Source organism: Eucalyptus grandis, chromosome 11, assembly GCF_016545825.1.
Source record: "Eucalyptus grandis isolate ANBG69807.140 chromosome 11, ASM1654582v1, whole genome shotgun sequence".
Classification (NCBI taxonomy): domain Eukaryota; kingdom Viridiplantae; phylum Streptophyta; class Magnoliopsida; order Myrtales; family Myrtaceae; genus Eucalyptus; species Eucalyptus grandis.
The window spans coordinates 31,731,477-31,754,197 of NC_052622.1; the positions used below are offsets into that span (position 1 = coordinate 31,731,477).

Below are 22,721 nucleotides of genomic sequence, written 5' to 3' on the forward strand. Positions count from 1 at the left end.
AAATCTAACAGATCGTGAATGTTGTGCTTTACCAATTAAAATCTCCACTTTTCACACTTTCTTTTAAGCCATTTATTTGCTGGGTTGGAACTCTAAAATCTTTATATTGACCTAGGCAAACCAAAGACCTAGATTTCAAATTTTGCCAACATAAAATTGAGCTTCAAAGTTGAACTTACCAAAACCTTATTTTCAATAACTATCGACAATTAGGTCAAGGCTTCTATGTCCAGTGAAGAAGTCTAGTTTTGGAAAGGTGTTTGATCAGCACATAAAAAAAGAAGATTAACACCTGTCTCTTGCTATATTACTCCAATCTTACAGCTTATTTTAAGGGAAATAAAGGAGAGTCAGTCTAATTTCCTGGTGTAAAGAAAGATGATAGCAGGTACACGGAAATATTGATTTTCTATCTGGATGTTTTCTTACAGTTTCTCTCTGTAATTTTGTATGGGTGGCTACCCCCTTCATATCTTCATAAAGTGAAACTATTTAGCTTTCAGAAAATACAATGCATCAACCATTCTTCTCGTAAAAAATCATCAATTTTGAGCCCACGAGGACCAACTCTTGCAAGTGGAATCACATCATCTGATAGCAAAGTCATGAATAACCTTCCCCTCCTTACTTTTTTCTCAAACCGATGCCACTCCTTAAAAGCCTTTGTAGTTATTTGGCTCTTTAATCACGTCACTTTATAAATAGACTTTCCACACTAATTCCTCAAATCAAATTCTAGATGTTCCCCTAATTATTCAATAGTTCTCACCGGAATCAACTTAGATTAACAAGATGCCAATCACATAAAGTCTACGACAATATTCTACTACCCATCAATTTTTTTAAAGTAAAAGACGAGAGATTTGAAAATGAGTGGGTGGTCTTTCCTGTCCAGTCTTGATCTGTTCATGATAAACAATGTATGAAACTTAAATGTACGCCACTGCAACATGTAATCTCTACAACTTCTTCCTTCGAATAATTTTCCTGACATTGTTTCCTCATTTAGTTCATTAGTAAACCTTGTTCCTATATAATATCTAACACTCCCACATCTCTTTACCCACCAGAATTCCAGTTTACAATCTTCAAAATGAATATTGCAACTATTAAAGTATTCCACATCACTTGTCTATGGGATTTCAATGAGGCTTAATTTATGTAATCCCCCTCCACCTAACAGCTTAAACTTTTGGGCCAGACTGTCTCAAATAGTGGCAAAGCCAGATTTTCCCCACATCTGTGCTGCATGTGAGGCTCCCTGGCTCCTGTTTGTCATTCCAAATGCCTTCTCAGTCTCTGTTGCACGTGAAAGGCAATGTTAAAATATCTCACATCGCTTCCTACAGGGTTTCAATGGGCCCTATATTCATGTACTCTCCTTCCACCAAACAGGTTAAGTTTCCAGGTTGGACTTTCTAATGCTGACCATAACATAACTTCTTTGCACATAAGCCCAAGAAGATGCGGGAATCCTTGATCATTTGACACCACATTATGCACTACCTTAGAATAGTTACCCATGTTCACGAAATTCAGGCCACAAAAACATAAATCTTGCTTGGATTACAAGGTGAAATTGATATAAGGTGATAAAACAAAACAAAGAATTGGAAAGGAGAAGTTGTCAAACTTAACAAGGGGAACAAGTTAAACTTTTAGATGAGGGAAAGTAGTATGAATAAACAAAACAGGCTGGTGAAGAATTTTCATAAAGATGACCAAGTATCCAGTCGGTTTTCTTTTCATAAAGAAATATGAAATTATTTTTCTGATCAGACAGCCATTATCCAAGGTTATTTGCAAACCAAACAGCAACAAAGCAGAATTTGCACTTTTAAAATGATAAAAACAAGGCAAACCTTCAGATCCCGGGAAGCTGCCCACACCCGCAATAAAAGCTCAAAGGCAGAATTCAAGAATGACCTACAAGAACAGCATTACAAAGCATTTCTTTCTACAGATCCAAGAAATATAAGATATTCACAAAGCAACTCACATGACATCAGCCTCAAGGATTGAGTGAGAAGGAAACTCCATAACATATAGCCGAGTAGCTTGGCACCAACACTTAAATGCTGGAGAATAACAAAATGACTCGTCATATATATTATACAAGGGATATTAATATGAAATATTTTGAAAAATTATCAAAGTAAACCTCATAAAGTAACTCATTTCAAGAAAAAATAACCCCTTAAAAATTAGAGATCTAAGTTATCCTTGTTCTACAGCCCACTAATGGAAGGATGATGCTCAAAGTAAAAAAGTAAAAACAAAAGAAAATCATCTTTAACTTATCAGTTAAAAATACTTCAATACACTCCTCATTTTACCAATTATTCCCCCATTCCACTTGCTTGTTACACTCAAAGCCTAGGACATGCTATTAGTTGCCAGTGGTGACCTTTTGGCATCGTTGTGGCTTTCCCGTAGTTTCATTTATGCTGTTTGTTGGCAATGTTGATAATCATATTATGACTCGAAGCTTTGGCCAAACAAAATTAGTGCTCAAAGCTACAGATAACAAAAATTGCTATGACTCCTTCCCCCAAAAAAAAAAAAAAAAACAATTAACAAAGATATAACATAAAAAGGTTACAGCAATATTATTCATACAAACAAATCAACCAAAGTCTAAAGAGACAATCATATCTTAGGCTTATAGCTTAAATGTTTGTGTTTACTGATGGCTTTTTCTTGGCTCATTATTTCAAGCATCCGAGAGAGAGAGAGAGAGAGAGAGATCCACCAAAAACACGCATTTTTATCACTCCTCCTAACAACCTTAGACCTCACATACCACCAAGATGATATATGACAATTGTCTATCTTCCAAAAAGAAGGGGACATCATGGCTAAGTCATGAGCAAGGGCAGTTACATAATCAACAACTATATTACTTTTCATTGTCAGTGGACATTCTTCTGTGAGATTAATGCTGAAGTAGGTCTCATAAGGACACCTATCTGAAGAAGAGGAGCAAAATATTGGAAAGTTTTTTTCATGAAGTGAAGAGAGTTTAAATATTTCTAATCCATTTTATGATTAATATCATAATAAAGATAAGCGCCTTTTGCTGGTCGAGTTATCTCTCTAGATGGCCATCATCTCTTACTTTTATCAGGAGATCCCTATAGAGAAGGAATGTTTCCACATATTGAAGAGAGAGTATTTAAATGACTCGTTATATCTTATAGATACTCCCTCTCAATAAATGATTTTACAAATTATAATATATAAATTTACAACTCTCTGGTCCCCATAAAAGCCCTCTTATCCAGTCACAAGAAAGGTCGGACTTATCCCAGCAGGGCTACCTCGATTAGGGCTACTCAGGAGATGTCAATACCAGATCAACCAGTCTTTGCTATGTTTTCAGTTAAGTTTATTCATCTTTGAGGTAATTGTTTTATATATTACAATAACAATAGCAGGCTCCAGATTTAACTCATCTCTCTCTCTCCTTTCTTTCAAACAACATGAATATGTACTTGGGTGTTCAGCTGATATGATGTGAATAACCAAATCCCACGAATCATTTCTTTATTGTATAGATGTTGTGAGATAATTACGTACATACAGGTAAGTACAACAGAAGCAACAGAATATGGACAGCAACTCATTCGTGGAAAATGGCTGTGGAGATTCTTAAAGTTTTAGGATCAACTAAGTGATTGCTGTCTATGAGATATGGACCATCAACTTCAGATGGATGACTAGCATGAACAATGAGAGTTATGGTGTTGGAGTCTGAAGATGAGAAATTATGCTGTTTATTGAGTTCAAAGTGGAAAAGGTCACAGATTTTTTTTTGTTAGATTTGATAAACTTTGCCTTGTGTATCTAGCTCTGTACAGGGGTGGTACCCCTTGGTACCCCTTCCATTGAATTTTATTTACCATCCCCCCCCACCACCCCAAAAAAAGAAAAAGAAAAAGAAAAAGCTAGTGCTGAACTCTGCAAAATCCAAAGTCAAGATCGGTGAGCATTATGGTGTTGGAGTCTGAAGATGAGAAATTATGCTGTTTATTGAGTTCAAAGTGGAAAAGGTCACAGATTTTTTTTTTTGTTAGATTTGATAAACTTTGCCTTGTGTATCTAGCTCTGTACAGGGGTGGTACCCCTTGGTACCCCTTCCATTGAATTTTATTTACCATCCCCCCCCCCACCCCAAAAAAAAAAAAAAAAAAAAAAAAAGCTAGTGCTGAACTCTGCAAAATCCAAAGTCAAGATCGGTGAGCCAATCTGATTTCCATACACCAACAAAATGACAGCAGGTGTTCCAATTGCTAATGGACAGATAATATGCAATACCATTAGCAAATATTGGCCGATAGGGATCTCGGACATTTCCAAGAATCGGAAGAACTCGTGAAAGTACGCCTTTAAGCCTTGGAGTGAACTGCAGAGCTTCAAAGGTTCCAAAAATAGGACAGTTACATTTGCTCAGGTATGATATTTCTATAACCAAATAAAACCAATTTTAAGATGGCAAGAGAGCATGAAAGAACAGAGGAGTTATCACCAACCATCTGCAGAAGCATAATCTGCTAGTATCTGAATCATAGCAGGAAGAGCCGAACTTGGACCCGATAAATGAAGGAAGACTTCTTCCATCATCTAACAGACAACAACACATACAGTTATAGGCATAGTGTAGTTAAAATCATAATCTCACTCAACTGTAAGAAAAATAAGAAGTCAAAAAGTGAAAAAGAGGGAAGAATCTTGTGGCACTCAAGTACTTGATCTATGCATCACCAAAATCAGTGTACATAAAGAAAATCACAGATGTGACTAAGTTAGATTAATTTAAGCTGTTAGTCCAAACAGTTAAACCATAAACAATCAAGTGGCACTGGCACCCAAAATTATCTAACTCACTCACTCTCATACTTTTCAACAATATTGTTCTATTATATATCAATTCCTGAAACAAATGCCTGCCACATCAGGGTGTCGCACCATCGCACTAACATTTGGAATTATTTTGGAAAGAACTTCAGCTGAGGAAGTTACACATTTTACCAATGGTTAGTCATCTTAAAATTCCATTAATGAGGGCACTAAGAAGCCCCACTCATATACAAGATGACATCAAAGGGGAAGTCTCCCATAAAGAGGACCCAAAAAAAAAAAAAAAAAAACAGATTAGGAACAAAAGCCCATTACCATCATTTCAAGGAAGCTATAAGTATGATACTGAACTTTCCCACTATACCATGACCACATATTTCTAAAAGAATCCTTAGTGAACTCTTATCCATTGGAAGCTTTCTCGTTTCTTTCTTTCAAAACAAACCAAAGAAACAAGGAGAGGAACCATCTTGACATTTTTTGCTTTCCCAAGCATGAATAGATAGCTTCCCAAGCCCAATGTTCATCCTGCACCTTTCTTGACTAAAACTGCGCAAACAATAGTCCAAATCATTTTGGTCCAGCAACAATGCATATGCAGATGGTACCAACTCTCTCCATGTTTCTCATGGAAAGTGTCTATTGACTAATATTTTTCCTCTCTTTTTAAGGTTATCCAAAGTTAGAATAGGTCCCCAAGCAGCTTCCCAAAGGAAACTAGAGAACTTCATGGGGACCTTTGTCTTCCATATTGACTTCCATGGGAAAGACACGTTCCATGATAACTTTGTAGACACAACATTCAATTAATGACTTAACCAAAAAGTTTCTCGATCTAAAACAAATCCAACATTGACATGTCTCTTTGCCACTATCTGGCATCATCTAGTACAACTGGCATCATCCAGTACAATAGCAAAAAAAGTTGAGAAAGCCTCCACCTCCCGATCTTTGCCCTGACATAAGAAATCGATCTGCCAAACCACCTCTCTTGTTAGCAATCCAACAATCATCCACTGTAGTTTTCCTTGCTAAGGCAAATGAGTCAGCAAACAAATCTTTCAAGGCAATATTTTTCACCATCTGTTTCCCCAATAGGAATATTATACCACTGCCCTCCTTAATTCAACTTCTGCTTCTAAAATCATCCCCCATGAGCTTCCCCATTTATAGTGGTAATCCATCCTTGATCCTGCAGACAAAGTTTTGGAAGCAGCACCCTCTCCAAAAACTATAATCAAATTAAACCTCCATAGCCATTTTCTAAGCAAAGCTTACTGAAAGGTAACGATGATTTTACAACCCCCAAAAAAAAAAAAAAAAAAAAAAAAAATGAAAAAGGCCAACTGGTACTTTAGGACTATCAACCGAATCTCACAAAAGCAACTTGCTTTGATTGCTATCTAAACAGTTGAGATTCTTGCCATGTAGAGGAGTGAATGGCCATGCTCAGCATATCCACAAAATGGAAACTTTGGATTTTGCAATGGCTAATCGCTTGAATAAAAATAGTGAAAATTCCATTTAAACAAGAATACAAGTATAGAACGGTTTGGAAAATTAGCGGCTAGTTGAGGGTCTCCCTCTCGATAAGGTCAAGAAATCAAAATAAGTAAGTAGCACCATACTGGGAGAAGGGGGAAAAATCAAGAGCTTATATTGCTTACTATCATTACTATTTGACTTAAACTTGCCAATTTCTTGAGAAAGTTTCTGAAATGTATTCAAGGAGGTTTTCATCTCTTGTAGACACAAGAGGGAGGTTGTAAGCATCTACTAGTGTTTCTGTAGAGTAGGATAACTGACATTCCAAGGACACCTGTAACTCATGATCAACGTGGATAATGGCGGCATTCAGACTTGGTTTGAGACTGCCATAGAAGACTGAAATAGGTGTGGACAGCCAAAACTCTAAAAATACCTGGCTCAAACCATCTTATCCCTAACTACTTTCTGCATACTATTACTGAGTATCATTGGTATTTCAGCATAGAATTGCTGACTCGTGAAAACACCACTGCTTCACATTGTTGGTTTTGAAGTCATCTGGAAAAATTTAAATTTCATTTACATCCAATTCACCCCCACCCTCTTAGTTTGCCATAATTGAGATTTCACTGTGCTCCTATGTGACACTACAGTTTCGTAGTGTTTACTTTCTGTTCAGATTTTTTTTCCCACAATTCACCATGAATCATATAATTGCACGATCTTCAGAGACAAAGTTCCTGTCAACCCAGACAAATAGCTACGCACTTTGATCCATAGGTTGCTTTTATAATATGTTATGCCTGCCCCAAGGTCAACCCAAAACTCAGGTTTTCTTTATACATGTTCATTCCACTAGAATTTCTGACGATTCATGTATGTGGTTTTATCTCCCACATACACAGAAAAAGGAAGATCTCCAGTTTTATTTATCAATCCATAATATAAATTATAATTATCATATGTTACAAAAAACAGTGCAAATCTAATACATTATAGCAAAACTGACTTTTGCAACTAGTAAGAATTTAATCTAAGTACATCAATTATATAAGTTTCCGTGTTGGTTGAATTTCTTATGAAAAGATGAAGGTTATTCTAGTGTCTTTCCTTTCTAATTCATTTTCCCTCGTCGTGCATAGCACTATATCATTAACAAAATTCAGGGGAATTATGCATCCGTGTTTTTGTTTAAAGTTTTTCCGTAGAACATAATTTAGTTATCTAAGTCCGTTATTAGTAAAATCTCTAATATACTAGACTCTGGTAAAAGAAAATCATGTGAAATTGGTCATACAAGATATTCTTTCGTACAGAAATATATTCACAGTAATATATTCGAATTAATTTAACTCTGCTATGCACATCATGTGGCAGAGAAAAATTACTACCAAGAAAAATACAAGCATCTATATCTATACGAAATTATAGGGACAAAAATTGACTTTATTGCATGTAATGCAATTTTTAGTATAGCAAGATCAGGCTGAAATAACAAATCATGTATTTAAAACATACAATTGAAATACAAGTAACTATGACTTCAACATGCACGATATACTTTCTGATGGAGATATAATTTGATTATACAAACATGAATCTACTTCATAGATACTAAATTCACTTCTTTTATCTACAATATAACATGTAATCAAAACTCATTACTAATTTTAATAAAAAGATGGCAAAAAAGTAATAGTGTCAAATTATAAATAAAAAAAAATAGTCGATGATAAATTCAACTTACTATTGAACATAGGAAAATGGGATATATATACAAACACAATATTTGATAAGTGTAAAGTGAATTGATATATGACAAAATTCAATTTATTCCATTTGTAAATAAATATTGTCTTCACATGATATTTTTATTCTTCTTCATTTTTTTTATCTCATTGAATTTCATGATTATTGTCACTACTATAACTGCAAAAGTACAAGCCAAATGCACAAAATCAGAGAACGAACTTCAGCAAATACAGAAATCTAAAAAGTTACAAAAGATAAAACCACGCAAAGCACGGGGCATATACTATTTATCATTGAAAGATATCATGCAAAGCACGGGGCATATACTATTTATCATTGAAAGATTACTGCGTTGTAAAAGATCTTTCTGCTTTGGGAGAATTACTGGCATGTGTCACCAGTCAATTGCATAGGCAGACTTCTCGCACTTAGCCAATCTATTGTGCTTACTTTTCATAGCAACTATTCTTATCACATGTAAAGAAATTTAATTTCCTAGAGAGTTCCTACTTCTCATTTGACATTTCAATTTCTGTCTAGCTCATACATTAAATGTAAAGGTAAATTACTTATAGAGTCCAACTTTGAATTCTACTTGCTTGTGCAGTCAAATTCATCCTAAAATACTGGAGAAGTTTCCTCCATCGAAATAGAAAAGGTAACACTCTTCGATGGCCAGCCTTTTTTGTTAAAGATCATCTTGCTGAAAATGATCTCAAGTAATATTATGTTTATGTTGATCTTTAGTGACTATATTTAGATTCCTATTTATGATAGGATAGATTGATTTTTTCAGATCAACCAGATAGACCAATTTGGGTTTTTGATGTAAGCCAAGGGTAGGCTTTCTCAAACCCGCATCAGTTTTACTTACTAACATGTTTTATGAGTTGTCACCGCCTTGGTGCCATTTTGCAGTGGACGCAAATGGCAAGATGATGATTGTAAAGGCATCCCTTGCATCTTGAGAAACTATCCCAATCCAATCCCCCTGCAACCCCCCTCTTCTTTTCAAGGAATATTGGGCCACTAAAACAACAGAATTGGTTGACACTGCATTAATATGCATTTTCTCAAACCCAAATAAGTAAAAGAGTCATGACATAGCAAAAACAGGGTTTCAAACCATTCCACCAATCACATCAAGCAACATGGATTGATCTTCCAGTTCAATATTATTGTTCGAATTGAATTATAAGAAAACCAAAAAATATATGTGAAAAGAAACACACTGAAATTACTACCTGTCATTAGTTTCATTCTTAAGTTGTACAAACTTTCAGTGAATGGTGCTTTTATATTCCTCACATCCAGAAGAAACCACAAAATGTTTATAGACATTTCAAACTATCTACGATGCTGACAAAGAAGTATTTATGAGTAGGTAGTGCTCAATCAATTGAACACTCACACAGCACATCTTGTCAGGGAAAATAGGAAACGTGGAAATACATACAGTTTAAAATAGAGGACAGGTAAGCTAAAAGCAGGTGAACTTTTATCACTTTTAATGTAGAGCATGAATACTAGAAGAAAGCCAATTAACATGGTAAAGGTTCATATATAATCCTCCTCCTACCAAGACCACAGCCAATATCTAGGTACGTCCCCACCTCAAATTGATATAATGGTGGGGGTAATGTGCAGAGATGCTAAGTAAATATATCCAAGCACAACTTACAAGGTCAGGCAAGTGTGATCCTATCGAAACAAGCAATCCTGCAGCAGCTCGTTGCCAGTCAGCATTTAATTCCTACAGTGAGAAGATGATTAGCTGTAGGAAGATATGCATGATCTATAAATCTATTTACCCAGAATAACACGGTAAACAAGTTGGTTTTGAGCAGATCATATTGCTTCATGCATAGGACCATCAATGGCCAAGCCTTAACACCTGTCAACAATCATCACCAACTACGAGAAGCCCAAATAAAGAGATCCTCCTTGATTTCCTCGCGAGTGAATAATTTACTACTCCTCTCCATATTAACACGGGGAAAAGAAGCAAGGAGACATGCTCTCAAACACACAACATATTCACCAAATTACACAAGAGACATTGAACTCTACTATATATCTTTTCTTCCTTATAACAGTCTAGCTCCAACTCTTCCAACCTCCAAATTATCCAAAAGCCTGGCCAAACTCGAGCCTGCACGACAAAAGTGATAGCAAAATCAGGCATTGCATACACACCTTGGAGGATATCATCTCGGCGGTAGCAATCTTGGCCAGCTTCGACATGAAGGTCTGGTCCACATCCCTCTCGCTCAGCGCTTGCACCCCCACCGACATAACTTGGAAAGCTCCGGCCATGTTCGTGAACCGCTGCAACATTTCGCACACCACGCCCGAATTCACCTCCCCATTCCCAATCACCACTCGGTGGGAGCCAAAAAAGAAACAAAAAGCAAAAAAGCAGATTCGGCAAAGCAGCAACGGTAATTACCCGCCGGCCTCCGCGAGAGACGGTATAGCAACACTCGAGCACCAGAAGCGGGTTCCTGCATTTCCCCCGGACTCAGCAAGTCTCTAATCGGCATCGCCGCGACCACACACAAAATCACGCATGCACTCGTCTAGAGCTAGAGAGAGAGAGAGAGAGAGAGAGAGAGAGAGAGAGAGAGAAGCATATATATATACAGAGTGGCGATGTCCTTGAGAGAGGCCATGGAGGCCTCGCGCACGAGCGGGGAATCATCGGCCAGCGACGAGACCAGGACCTGCACGGCCTCTGCAAATCCCGAAGACACAGAGACAGAGACAGAGAGAAGAAAATTCAGGAGCCTGCGAAACGAGGCGCGAGAGGAGACGGGGATTCGGAGGGAGTCGCGAGCGTTACCGGACGCCGGGATCGAGACGCCGGAGCTGGAAGCCGCCATCGGCGAGAGACGGAGACGGAGCGAAGAAGATCGGACGGAAGAAGAAGGCGGGGGAGGAGGATTATGGAGAAGGTGAGTTTGCGCCCGGCTCAGGTGCGCTTCGACACAGGTTGGAATCCCTGCTGGAAACTCGCCTTCCCTCCGCAATTTTTCTTTCTTGCCCTTTTTAACTTCCGCGTCGACCAGATTCGAAAATACACGTCAGCGCGAGCCGCGAGCGCGACGAGCGAGAGACGACGCCGAGACGAGGGTCGGTCACTCGACGTGCTTTCCTCAGGGGTCGGGGATGGGGAGTGGGGGGCGATGTTGATTGATATGATCGCGAACGTGATTTCGTGTTTGTTTTTTTATTATTTGTCTCTTTGTTTTTTTTTTTTTTTTTTTTTTTTTTTTGGGGGCGTCGTTGCGTGCGTGATCGAGTCGGTCCAACGCACTTCCCTCCCGAGCCCCGTGGGGCAGGTGGTGATTTCACTGATTTGATTTGGAAGGTGACAAGACCGTTAGGAGAGGAGGACGAGGGGAGCGGGAGGGTGGGCTCGGATCCGGAGAGAAATGGGCCCGCTGCGTAATGGGCCGTCGGGCCGCGATTAGGCCGCCTAATAATCGTTTCTGTATGTTTCAAACCTTTTACCAATGGATGATGGAAATAGAAAAAAGTAATAATTCGGATTCGAAAAAAGAAAAACGCCTAACGTGCCCGGACATGGCACATGGCGACACGGCCTGATGGCCAGGTCCACGTCTGCCTTTTTAGGACATTGAACTTATTTTTCCTTTCAAGTGAGTACTATTATGATTACTGATTCCAATGATTGGAATAATCATATTCAAGAATGCATTGATTTCACTCAAATTTTCAAGATAATTTGGTGATTTGGAGAAAGTTATTTTCTTCTTATCAAAAAAAAAAAGTTTTCACTCAATATAAACTTGTTTTCTATCCATGAAACATTTTTCGTAAGTTAATTAATTTTCCGCCGCCCAAACACCGCAAAATTAGAAAAACAACTTCGGAAATTGTTATCTACGGACCCTAAGATTACATTTTACATTGTGCTCGTCAAGAGTGCCATAGCTTTGTCAGGAAGCACTGAAGTCTGATCTCCGTTGATCATCCCAAATTTAACCTAAAATATGCACTTTCCATCGTGTTCTTCCTCGATGAATTTTAAATTTTACCGTAGACATCCGGCTCGCCAGATAGCCGACAGATTCAAAAAGAATGAAATATGACAACCAGAAGCCTCGGGCAGTTGAGGGCCACAACTTCCGGCTGTAGAGAACAGAAAGCCAGCTCAAGCACAAACGTGTGCAGAAGAAAGGAGAATCATGTTATGGCCAAAATAAAGAAAAAGACCATGTAGCTCATATCCTCTCGAAAAAAATATCTCCTAATCAACGGGGCAGTGGTTAGATAATGCAGCAAAATCCCTCTCATACACTTAGCTGAGTGATCTGTTACTATACACGAACAAGGTGAGATTCTACCGAACCAGGAAATTAAATATCAAAAACTCCCATAATTCCAGAAGCAATGCTAATTATTGACTGAATAAGGAGAGCCTACGGGAGCCATGAGCCCTAGGTACCGCATTATCCTATATCGGCGGACCTTTTTTGGAGATCTCGGCGGTAAGTATAGGTCATCCTATAACAAGAAAAAGAGATGTTTCAGGTTAATAATTGGCAACCAGACATTATTTATATCAGTTCATTAGCAAAAGGACAATGACTACTCACACTGAAGAAAGATCTAGGCTTTCTTTTTCTCTTGCCTCTCCCTTTTTCTGAGGAGTCATCTTCCACGCTTCTCAGATTTGATATGATGCATCCACCTGGTCGGACAAGGAGACAAGAAAAAGAGGGCTTCAGGATTGCATGTATGCTGTCGCTTTCATGTCCACTTAACCAATGAATAGACTATGGCTAAAGTAATACTAGAAATCTGCACAACTAGTAAACTGTATTGTATTCAAAATCGGCTCCAAGCATTTAGCATTCCAAGCCCAGTTTAGAAGGGTAAGCCTATCCAAGTCTCACTAATCTAAAGTGTTCATATCATCAATGCGGAAGGGGGAACCTTGAAAAATATCGTGGCTCTCTTTCCTCGAAGCTTTTAAAACTTTTTGGGCATCCAATATGATATAAAAATACAGGTCAAAATTCTTAAGTTTCTAGTGATTTTTCTAATTGCTATTCTTTTCTTAATACTTTTGTTCTTGCCTCCTATCGCATATTTGCTCTACACGTAAAGCCTAGCTTATAAGCGAGGTAGAGTATTCAGAAAAGTGCTTCCTATATGTTGTGGACTCCTCCTTGAGAGTTTAAACTTTTGAGACAAAAGGACTTCTCGCAAGTCAAAGCCTAATGAATTTATCCTTGTCCTAACAGGTGTTTAAATGGTCACCGCTTCCTGTTTAGAAGCATAAACTCTTCTTACAAGCATATCCCCTAAAAACACCAAAGGCTGGGGGGAATGAAGTGACCACTGATGTGGCAGACATCGAGTGCAGTTGGATCATGAGAAATCAAAAGATCCACATATGAATAACTGCTCTTTTACCCTGAAACAGCTAGATGTGAAGAGATAATCTGTTCAACTAAACAGAAACATGCTAAATTGCTCATCTAGTCTTTCTATAAGAAATTTCAGAATTTAGACAGATGCCTTAGCCACATTCAAGAACATGGATGCAGTCATGCTTTGGTACCAGAGAGACCATCTTAAGCACCACAACCAAAATAGCAAAGTGTAAATATTCTATCAATTCGCCTAAGGAGCAATGAACACATGTAGCCATTTTGCTTAATTGTGAAAATCACTGGAAAAACATTCAAGTGTGCAATGTACCAGCAGCATTTCACTCCTTGCATGGCCAGACAACAACAATTGTAAGAAATATACCAGAAAAAGGGTCTGCCCGATCTAAGTTATTTGGCTCATCAGGAGAAGATAACTGTTGGACTCGGCTCGCATGGTCCTCATTTGACGCTTGCAGCTTCAAAAAAAAATTACAGGAAATTAGATGCTAAATTAGAAAAATAATGGAAGAAAGATGGATCTAGAAGTATATGTTTATCTAAATACAGAGAGAGATCCTATGATTCTCCTTTTTCCTTAATACTTATCAACAGCTAACTGAGGAAACTAAAATGTTTCTATCATTAATTAAAGGTTGATTTCAACGAAATTTCCAATAATTGGCAGCAATGCCATAACTTTTCTTTCCCTCAACTAAACCTAGGAGCTAGGAGCACCATTTTTGGCATTTCTACGGTTGCAAGCATTCTGATCCAACAAATTAAAATGGCTTTTACAAGGATGTTGAGAATGCAAGAACAGTTCTATTTCTTCCCTAATTTGGCACTTTGTGGAGAATAAGATTGATAATTAGAATCATCAAGATGGAGAGACATATAGGAAAAGGGAGAAAACAGCATATGCATAGTCCACCGTCAATAAGATTTCATGTAGAAGGAGATAAAATGGCAAGACTGAGTTATGCCCACTGCGATTTGTCGAAGAGGATGGAATGGATATGAGATTAAGATGGTTCAGGGAGGACAGATATATAATAAGGGAGAAATATCAGTGGATTAATAACACAGTCAAAGACCAGATCAAAGAATACAATTGGTAACGACTCACTTAAAACATGAAAGAGACTTTTAAAATCCATATCAGTTCTATATCAATATCAACTCTTATGCTTTGTTTGGAAAGAGGGGGAGTGGAAATGAAGAGTGGGTGTAAAAAGTGAACAAATATTTTAGAACTTCGGTGAAGAGAAATATAAGGGCAAGTTTAAAATTTTCTTCGCTCTTTCATCCCCTCCATGTACTCAAATAGAGCATTAGATAATTGCTGAAATCCATTAATGCAAAGATTACTTACTTCAGCAGGAGACAACACTTCATAGTCCGTTCTTTCCAATACAACACTCACTCGAGTCATGCAAACATCACTGCTTTCTGTACCCTGAAATTTGTTTGGCGCGACCAGCATCCTGAAATAAATGTCTTTCTAAATTAAATTATTTCCACATGCATCTCCAAATGTTAAAACGGATACCCAACAGAAGGACCCCATAAATGTCCCGGCAGTATGATTTTTCGCCATAAGCTAACTATGAAATAACATAAGGTTTGAATACCTAAAGTAATGCTGGATACGGATCTAAATACATAAACTGTTATAAATGTTCTCTCCTTCCTGTGTACTGCCATTTATGTTTTTTTCTTTTGTTTCAATATATCCTAATGGAACATTCAAAAATCCAGATCCTACACACCATGACTTGCAGCATTTGACCGGAGTGAATGCTAGAGATTGCCTTCCTGAATCCTTTGCTTCATCTGAACTGACTGCAGCAACATTTGACAGTCCATCTTTACCGTTAGAGAATCTTGGCGAGTAATCTGAGCATAAAAGGTTTTACCTTGAGAGTTAACTGAACTCATTGAATTTATCTACCAAAATGCCTACTACTTAAAATAATAGCATCTAGTCCAATGTCCACCTTGAGAGTTAAGTGACATAACTCAATTTATCTACGAAATCGCTTGCTAAACTTGAGCAAATAATGTCTCGTACAACGTCAGAAGACTCAATGAGAGATTACTCCTAGGCATTGCACAGATGATGTCTAGGTGCATGGCTTAATAACCAGCAAAGCTCCATTAAGTACACATTTTTCATTCTGAGCCTAAAAGAATACCATAGAAAGATCCACAATTATCTCTTTGGTTCTCTGTTTTCACAGAATACACAGTTCATGCACCGCAAAATCCTTCTCCAATTCTAGATTGTAGGTGTCTCATTCCGTGTTGATGAATTAGATTAACAAAAAATAGTACATTTAGCCCGGAACCACAATAGTTGTAGAATGAAAACCAATCTTCCAAATGCCAGAGAAACATATAGCATGCCAGAAAGGAAACCAAAAGATCAACCACACCAAGACTGAAAAGAGTTAGCGGATACAAGCCACGAATGAAACCGGAATATCAGCCGAATCCCAATTGAAAAGCGGCGAGGAGCAATAGACCGAATAAACAGAGCTCCACCAAAGTACGAATCAAAGCATTCAAATAAATCCAAGGGAAACACCAAATCCGTTCACGAGAACCGCAGTCACGATAAAAATCAAAACTTGGAGCCAAATTAGACATAGCAATCACGCAACAACACATTCAGCGAGAGAGCGAAAGAGAGAAGAGAGAGAGAGAGAGAGAGAGAGACCTGAAGTGGACATGGAAGAAGGAGGAGAGGAAGAGGCGGAGGCGGAGGCGGAGGAGGAGGTGAAGAAGGAGAAATCGGAGCGGCGCTTGGGAGGCGGGCCGCGCCGCTGCTGGGAGTGCTTGGCGATGTTATCGATCGGCCTCGACTGCTGCTCCTCCCGCTCCGCCCCTCGCGCGCTCGAGATTCGCTGCCTCGCCATCACTGCGAATTCCACGCGAAACGATTCATTCGATCTTTCGGCTTTTCGGGAGCCAGCGAGGGAGGGAGAGGGAGAGGGAGAGACCTAAAAAAAAAGAAAAAAAAAAGTGAAGGAAAGGGGGATCGAGTGAAAAGGATGGAGTAACAGCAAAAGGCCTTTCTCTCTCTCTCTCTGGGGTACCTGCTCGGAAGAGGAGACGAAAGAATCGGGCACGGCCGATGCCAGGAATGCGAAGAAGGTGAGGAGCGATGGGCCATCGTCGTGTCTTTGATTCTCTCTCTCTCCCTCCCTCGCTCGCTCGCCCGTTCTCGGTTCGCAATTTGCCTTGCCTACTTATTAGTTGTTAGGCACCGCTCGTGCCTACTCTTTGCCATCGTTACTGGTCCGGTGGGTTTTGCAAAAAAAAAACCAAAGATTTTGGATCGCAAGTCGGACCGGTAGAATAATCGTTAAATAAATAAAACGCAAAAAAATTTAAATTGAAAACTCAGGTGGGGAGGGTTGCTGGTCTTCGCCACCGGCTGCCCTACCATCGTCACAAAGGGCGGCGATGGTGGTGGGAAATGATCGATGTGAGTCTCCAAGCATTGGCCAAGGGCCATCGGCTTCGTAACAATCTAGGGGAGGGTCGCAACACTCGTTCAAGTCAAGCCCAAGGCAGTCGGTATGACTAGGCAACCCAACAAGCCATCTCCCCATCATCACCCACCCTTCCCAGCAACAACAGGGTAATGACGACAACGAGGGATGCAAGCCCTCACTTGCGTTTTCCTTTTTTCTGTATATTTTTAGATTGGCTTTTATTTTTTTATATAACTTACATAAATTTGTATTAAAAATCAAATTTAAACCAAAATAACATTTTAGCCATATTAGAGACATATGAGATAAATAAAAAAAAATCACGCCATCAATTTTCGTCATCCAAATTGGATAGAGTTAATGGAAGGAGTGTGTTAAATCGATTTAATAAATTTTAAAATTTAATTGCATTTTTGAGAAGTTATAAAACTAAATTGCGGTTTCATAATGATTTTTTGGGCTTATAATATACTTATCCCTTAAACAAAGGATAATATCACCAAAATTTATGTTTTTTTTTTTTAATATAGGCCATCAGTATCCAAAACTTTTTTTTATCGAACGAACATTCTCAAATTTATACCGACGACCCAAAATTACTTTTTGTTCGACTTTTGTTCATACTAGCCATAAAAATTGCCAAGTGACAACATTCTTGTGTTACAGGTTGAAAGCTTTCAGGCCAAGGACAAGACCATGCGGCATCTGCCGACCCAGAACACTAGTTCAACCTCCATATATGGATCTTTTTCAAGTATCATATGTCGAATTATGTCGTTCTGGCCAAACATTCCAAGCGAGACGTACGGATTACTTCTGCATGATAATTGATTTTGGTATTGCCATGACCATTATCAAGAAAGCAGCATCAGTTCTAGAGTACTTTGTACAAGAGAAGCCAAACCCCGCCTTTGGAATTCCTTTAAGATGATAATCATTCAATTTCTAAATTCCTAACAAAAACAACCTAAGGTCACTCTCACAACTAGTCTTATCAACTCACCTGAATCTTCCACTCTTGACCCAAAAATCACAAAATTCAATTTCTAAAATCCTAACAAAAACAACCTAAGTCACTCTCACAACTAGTCATATCAACTCACCTGAATCTTCCACTCTTGACCCAAAAATCACAAAATTAAATTTTTTAGTCCACACGGATATGGGAGAAATTGAACCGTGACATTCTCCCCACCCAATTTCCACGACACCTGCCGTGGGCTATTTTGTCACTTCCTCACATTCTTCAACCATCACTGCCACTCCACTCCCCTAGAACTTACATGAATAGTGAATGCTTGCCCAACAAAATAGGCTGCTTCATTCCATCAATTGCTTCCCCCTTATCAAAGTTGTTGGCAAATCTCTAGTTACTCGTGCTTTCTCTGACTAGTGAGGCATCTTGAACCAATTGTGCTTCTTTGGTAGCACCTTATTTTGCCTATTAGGCTTCTCCTAATTTTAGCAAATCAATGGAGGTTTCTTCACTTGATGGAAAAGTGACAACACATATTTTCTTGGCATCCTCCCTTGTAATTTGTGGAACCTGTTCATGATACTATTTGTCACTAGCCAAAAGCTTCCTAGCGAAGGATGGGCCCGTGCAATGCTTGATGAGACGAAACATTAGGCCAACCTTCCCTTAAATAGATGGTTTCTAATAACCATATGACAAACACAATCTTCCTGTCAAACATGGCATGCCTACTTTTACTCGGACATTTGATCTCTCAAGAGAAACATACATATCATTTTTGTACAATAATTGATTTCAATCTGCCGTGACAATCATTAGGAATGCAATATAGACTCTCTACCAATTTATTCACGATAGGCCGACCACATTTTTTAATGTCCTCTAAGATGATAATCATCCCATCCTTGAATCCCTAGCACAAACCCCCCGACATCACTCCCAAGCGCCAATTGTATCACTCCTTCTGCATCTGGCACTCTCCATCCTAAAAGAACGAAGCCCTACTCTCCGGTCTACATAGGTATGGGAGAAATAGATCCATGACATGTGAACAACACCATGAAAATGGACCTAACTTAGCAATGGACTATCGCGATCATGTCAACCAAGAGCTTAGACACGTTAGATTTTTCACAGCCACGAACGCTGACTTTTAACACCGGCGAGGATTAAAGGTAAGGTTGGATTATTAGTACAAAATTGTGAGATTACCTCAGTAAACAATCATTCTTTCTGATAACATGCAGGATCAAATGACGGACACGTGGAAAGTGTTCGCACTCTTATTTGCACGGGCGGGCATTGGTGTGGCTCATGTGATGCCAAGTAGTAGGCCTCACATCAGCGCTTCAAAAATTTACAGAAAACGGAGAGAGAGAGAGAGAGAGAGAGAGATCTCCTGTGTTGCCCGGGAACGAACTCAAATGCGACGTGATGATGATCTCACATGGTTGGCCCGTGACAATCTCCCACATCTCCATGTGCACCCGTACATTCTTCCATGTTGTCTACTTCTTGTCGTAAGTGCATGTTCAAATTTAGGGTTTGCATCATAGTTAAATAGAACATATCAGATATCGCATGAAGATATTTGTAAAGAGAAAAGATGGTGACAATTGAGGCGTGTTATGATACTGTTTCTTGTAACCAAGTTTTCCAAATCACAATTTCTAGTTCATCAAGTAAGAATCTTTGGTTCATCGAGAAAGACTACCTCTCGAATCTTACTCGACTTATAATTTACTATAGTAAAAAGGTTAAAAAAGACTTTTAAGTGTTCAATTGATAAAAAAATAGGAAAGGAGCTGTGATGGGTGGGGTTTTAAAGAACTAAACTGGCTTCGAGAAAGTTGCAACGCCCACGTAATTGAAACAATTTATGTGATAGCTTATATAAATTGGATGATCACGATACCAGTTCCTAGTACATCTTGATTGTTTAAACAACACCTTACTTCTATTTTGTTCGACAAGCAACACATCTCTTTCTTTTCTAGATAATATGAGACATACCAATTTCTGGCACACTTGACCCTTAAAGCTAATCGGAGCCCCTCATTGCTCGAAGGAACAAATATCCAAAATGATCGCTTAAACAACTTTGTGGAAGCAAAAATTCATATCGGAAGAAATCCATTTTAGCGAGAATTGAGAAATTAGACATGACGCTCAGGAGACAAAGACCTCCAAATTCATGAATTTGATCAAGGTTATCAACCATTACACATCATAGTTTTGCAAAACGTAAATGACATTCTCCCAATTCATTCCATCGCGCAAAAACAGAAAGTGATGCTATTACTCATCTTATATGATTTGACTGCATTTTCGACACGCAACTTACGGTTGCCCATATCATTATCCCGAGCGATTAATGTTAATCTATCATGGAGCCATGGCATTAAAATTGAGTGGCGATTTGGCCAATGTTTTTCCTACTCTCCCTTCTAGACACATAGCGTTACATTAATTGACTCGCCTAGTCGTAGATGAAAATGGCGAGGGATTTCGACGTTACCATGTTCCGACAAAGTACTAAAAATAGTTCAGATGACAATGGCCACTGATTCTGGCGATAACAACGATTGATTTTGCGGATGGCCAGAAAATATAGGAGAGAGCAAAGATGTTCTCGAATTTAGTTAAAGGAGAGATGAGGGGCAAACCTAGGCCCCTCTTACAGCGAGATTCTTGCTAACTGAAAACAAGCACTTAACCAACTTAGCACCGCATATAAATCACTCCAAACTCTTCAAGCCTCAAATCAAATTGAAGTTAGATTTCTCTTTTTAACTTGTTTATTTTTTTTTCCAAAGGGAGAGACAAAACTTACAAAGGTCGTGCCAAAATCCCTCTACTCATTGCTGCTTAGCTCCAACATCAACATGGCATTGCCTTTGAAAGCCCTCTTTGCCTCACTGCTTGCCATTGCCTCGACGTTGTCCGATCTTCGCGTTGCGAACGCCGCAGTCGCTCATCATCGTTCCTCCTCGTGGCGACATGCCGCTCACCATGTGGTTGGAAACAGAATGCATTACCACCATCACCGGAGGGGTCATGTCCATTCCGGAAACCACCACTCTCCCGCTAAGCATAACCGGCCCAAGTTCGCGCCAGGCCCTTGGAAGCAGGCTCATGCCACCTTTTATGAGGGTGGCTCCGGCACATTTGGTACGTCTCTTCCTTTTTCCTATGTTTTATTTTGATTGTAAATCGACATAGATAGAGCGTAACCTCAAAACCCTGCGATGTTTGTTTATGACAAGCATTGGTTTGATCGTTTCATAAGCACGCAGCTTGGTTTTTTAAGGAACCAGGAAATACAAGCGACGATCAAATAGATTAACCAAGATTCAACTTGTTGTGTAGGATGACAAACATAACCATGACCGATGTTGGCTCAGCTAAGAGAGAAATCGGTAGTTTTAGGATTTGTGTGCCCCACGACCCCATCGTATAGTAAGTAGATACATTCGAAAACAACAAAAACCTCTTACAAATAAGTTGTCCTCGATTCTAGCAAATTTTGTTGGTTGACTCATTTTCAATACGTTGGCTGATCTGGAAAGAGTTTACACGTTTGCGTCCTTAAGTTGTGTAACTATCAAGAAAATTCAGGGGAGAGGCAATTTTACAAGACAAGTTAGAGAACCGAGTAGTTATCACGTATTCAGTGTCTAACTTCGTCAATCGCGACAAACTGTTCTGCAATTTGTAGGAGGAGCCTGCGGTTATCAGGACGTGGTGCAGCAAGGCTACGGCTATCAGACGACGGCGGTGAGCACGGCAATGTTCAACAACGGGCAGACGTGTGGGGCGTGCTACGAGGTGAAGTGCGTCGACAACCCTCAGTGGTGCCAGCTTGGCCAGCCTTCCCTCTTCGTCACGGCCACCGACCTCTGCCCTCCCAACTACAACCTGCCCAGCGACAACGGTGGATGGTGCAACTCGCCCCGCGAGCACTTTGACCTCGCCAAGCCCGTTTTCACCACGCTGGCCAAGGACTACACTGCTGGCATTGTCCCGGTCCAGTACCGCAGGTCTGGCGCTGAACTCCATCCTTGTTCCTCTCCAGCGCATCCACTTCTCCATTTTGTATTAGAGAAAGGTGGACGCATGACGGATTCAATTCAGTCTGATGAAGTTAATGCATTGCAGGGTTCCATGCCGGAAGCAAGGAGGGGTCCGGTTCACCATAACTGGGAACCCGTACTTCAACCTAGTGCTGGTGTCGAATGTGGGTGGAGCTGGTGAAGTCGTGAGCGTACAGGTGAAGGGCGATAAGGTGCCATGGACTACAATGCAGCGCAACTGGGGCCAGAAGTGGGAGACCAACGCCATGTTGGTCGGGCAGTCCCTGACCTTCCGGGTTAGAGCAAGCGACGGCCGATTCACAACCGCCTGGCACGTCGCCCCACCTAACTGGCAATTTGGTCAGACCTTCGAGGGCAAGAACTTCAAGTGAAAACGGATATATTACACTCAATGTCGTCTCCTTTTAACCTTCTCATAGCTTCATCATACAGCTCCTCTTTCGCCAATAAGCGAAAGAAGATCGATTGCCTCTACGAAGTTGCTGGCCTAGAGAGGTTTGCGATGAAGACGCAACTCCCAGCGTTGTAGTATAAGTATCGGCAAATTTTGATCTAGCGTGTCTATGAAAATACACTTGATTGATTGATTACCCAACAATAGGAAGATATATCGGATTGATCATATTGACTGCAAAATAGGGGATAA

The 22,721-nt window shown here is 39.5% G+C and overlaps 3 protein-coding genes across 9 annotated transcripts in view; 1 reads left to right on the forward strand and 2 right to left on the reverse strand.

Annotated features, from left to right (window-relative positions):
- LOC104425942 (protein SHOOT GRAVITROPISM 6) overlaps positions 1–11,244 on the reverse strand; it is a 41,432-nt gene extending 30,188 nt beyond the window's left edge. Inside the window, exons 1-9 of one of the 4 annotated variants that reach the window (XM_010038820.3) lie at positions 10,943–11,244; positions 10,744–10,834; positions 10,550–10,604; positions 10,297–10,428; positions 9,782–9,853; positions 4,533–4,623; positions 4,318–4,413; positions 2,000–2,078; positions 1,863–1,926 (exon numbers count right to left, since the gene is read on the reverse strand). In XM_010038820.3, the coding sequence (XP_010037122.2) occupies positions 1,863–1,926; positions 2,000–2,078; positions 4,318–4,413; positions 4,533–4,623; positions 9,782–9,853; positions 10,297–10,428; positions 10,550–10,604; positions 10,744–10,834; positions 10,943–10,982 (720 nt within the window). In that variant the 5' untranslated portion in view covers positions 10,983–11,244. Of the gene's footprint in view, positions 1–1,862; positions 1,927–1,999; positions 2,079–4,317; positions 4,414–4,532; positions 4,624–9,781; positions 9,854–10,296; positions 10,429–10,549; positions 10,605–10,743; positions 10,835–10,942 lie in introns of those variants that run through there. The other 3 variants (XM_010038819.3, XM_010038821.3, XM_039305489.1) reach the window with 3 other exon arrangements.
- A 1,048-nt stretch (positions 11,245–12,292) lies between these two features.
- Positions 12,293–16,741, reverse strand: LOC104425943. Of its 4 annotated transcripts, none has more exons than XM_039305701.1 (7): positions 16,604–16,741; positions 16,225–16,507; positions 15,275–15,401; positions 14,878–14,989; positions 13,888–13,981; positions 12,723–12,817; positions 12,293–12,630 (listed from the first exon to the last, which is right to left on the reverse strand). In XM_039305701.1, exons 2-7 carry the CDS (start codon positions 16,421–16,423, stop codon positions 12,520–12,522), a joined length of 738 nt encoding a protein of 245 aa, XP_039161635.1. In that variant the 5' UTR covers positions 16,424–16,507; positions 16,604–16,741; the 3' UTR covers positions 12,293–12,519. The 4 variants fall into 4 exon arrangements, with proteins under 4 accessions (XP_039161635.1, XP_039161638.1, XP_039161637.1 ...); XM_039305704.1 differs by having other exon boundaries at positions 15,275–15,347; positions 16,604–16,740; XM_039305703.1 differs by having other exon boundaries at positions 16,225–16,425; positions 16,604–16,736.
- Positions 16,742–20,866: 4,125 nt separating this feature from the next.
- On the forward strand, positions 20,867–22,447 carry LOC104425944 (expansin-A4). Its single transcript, XM_010038827.3, has 3 exons — positions 20,867–21,152; positions 21,700–22,021; positions 22,140–22,447. Exons 1-3 carry the CDS (start codon positions 20,867–20,869, stop codon positions 22,444–22,446), a joined length of 915 nt encoding a protein of 304 aa, XP_010037129.2. The 3' UTR covers position 22,447.
- The last annotated feature ends 274 nt before the right edge of the window (positions 22,448–22,721 follow it).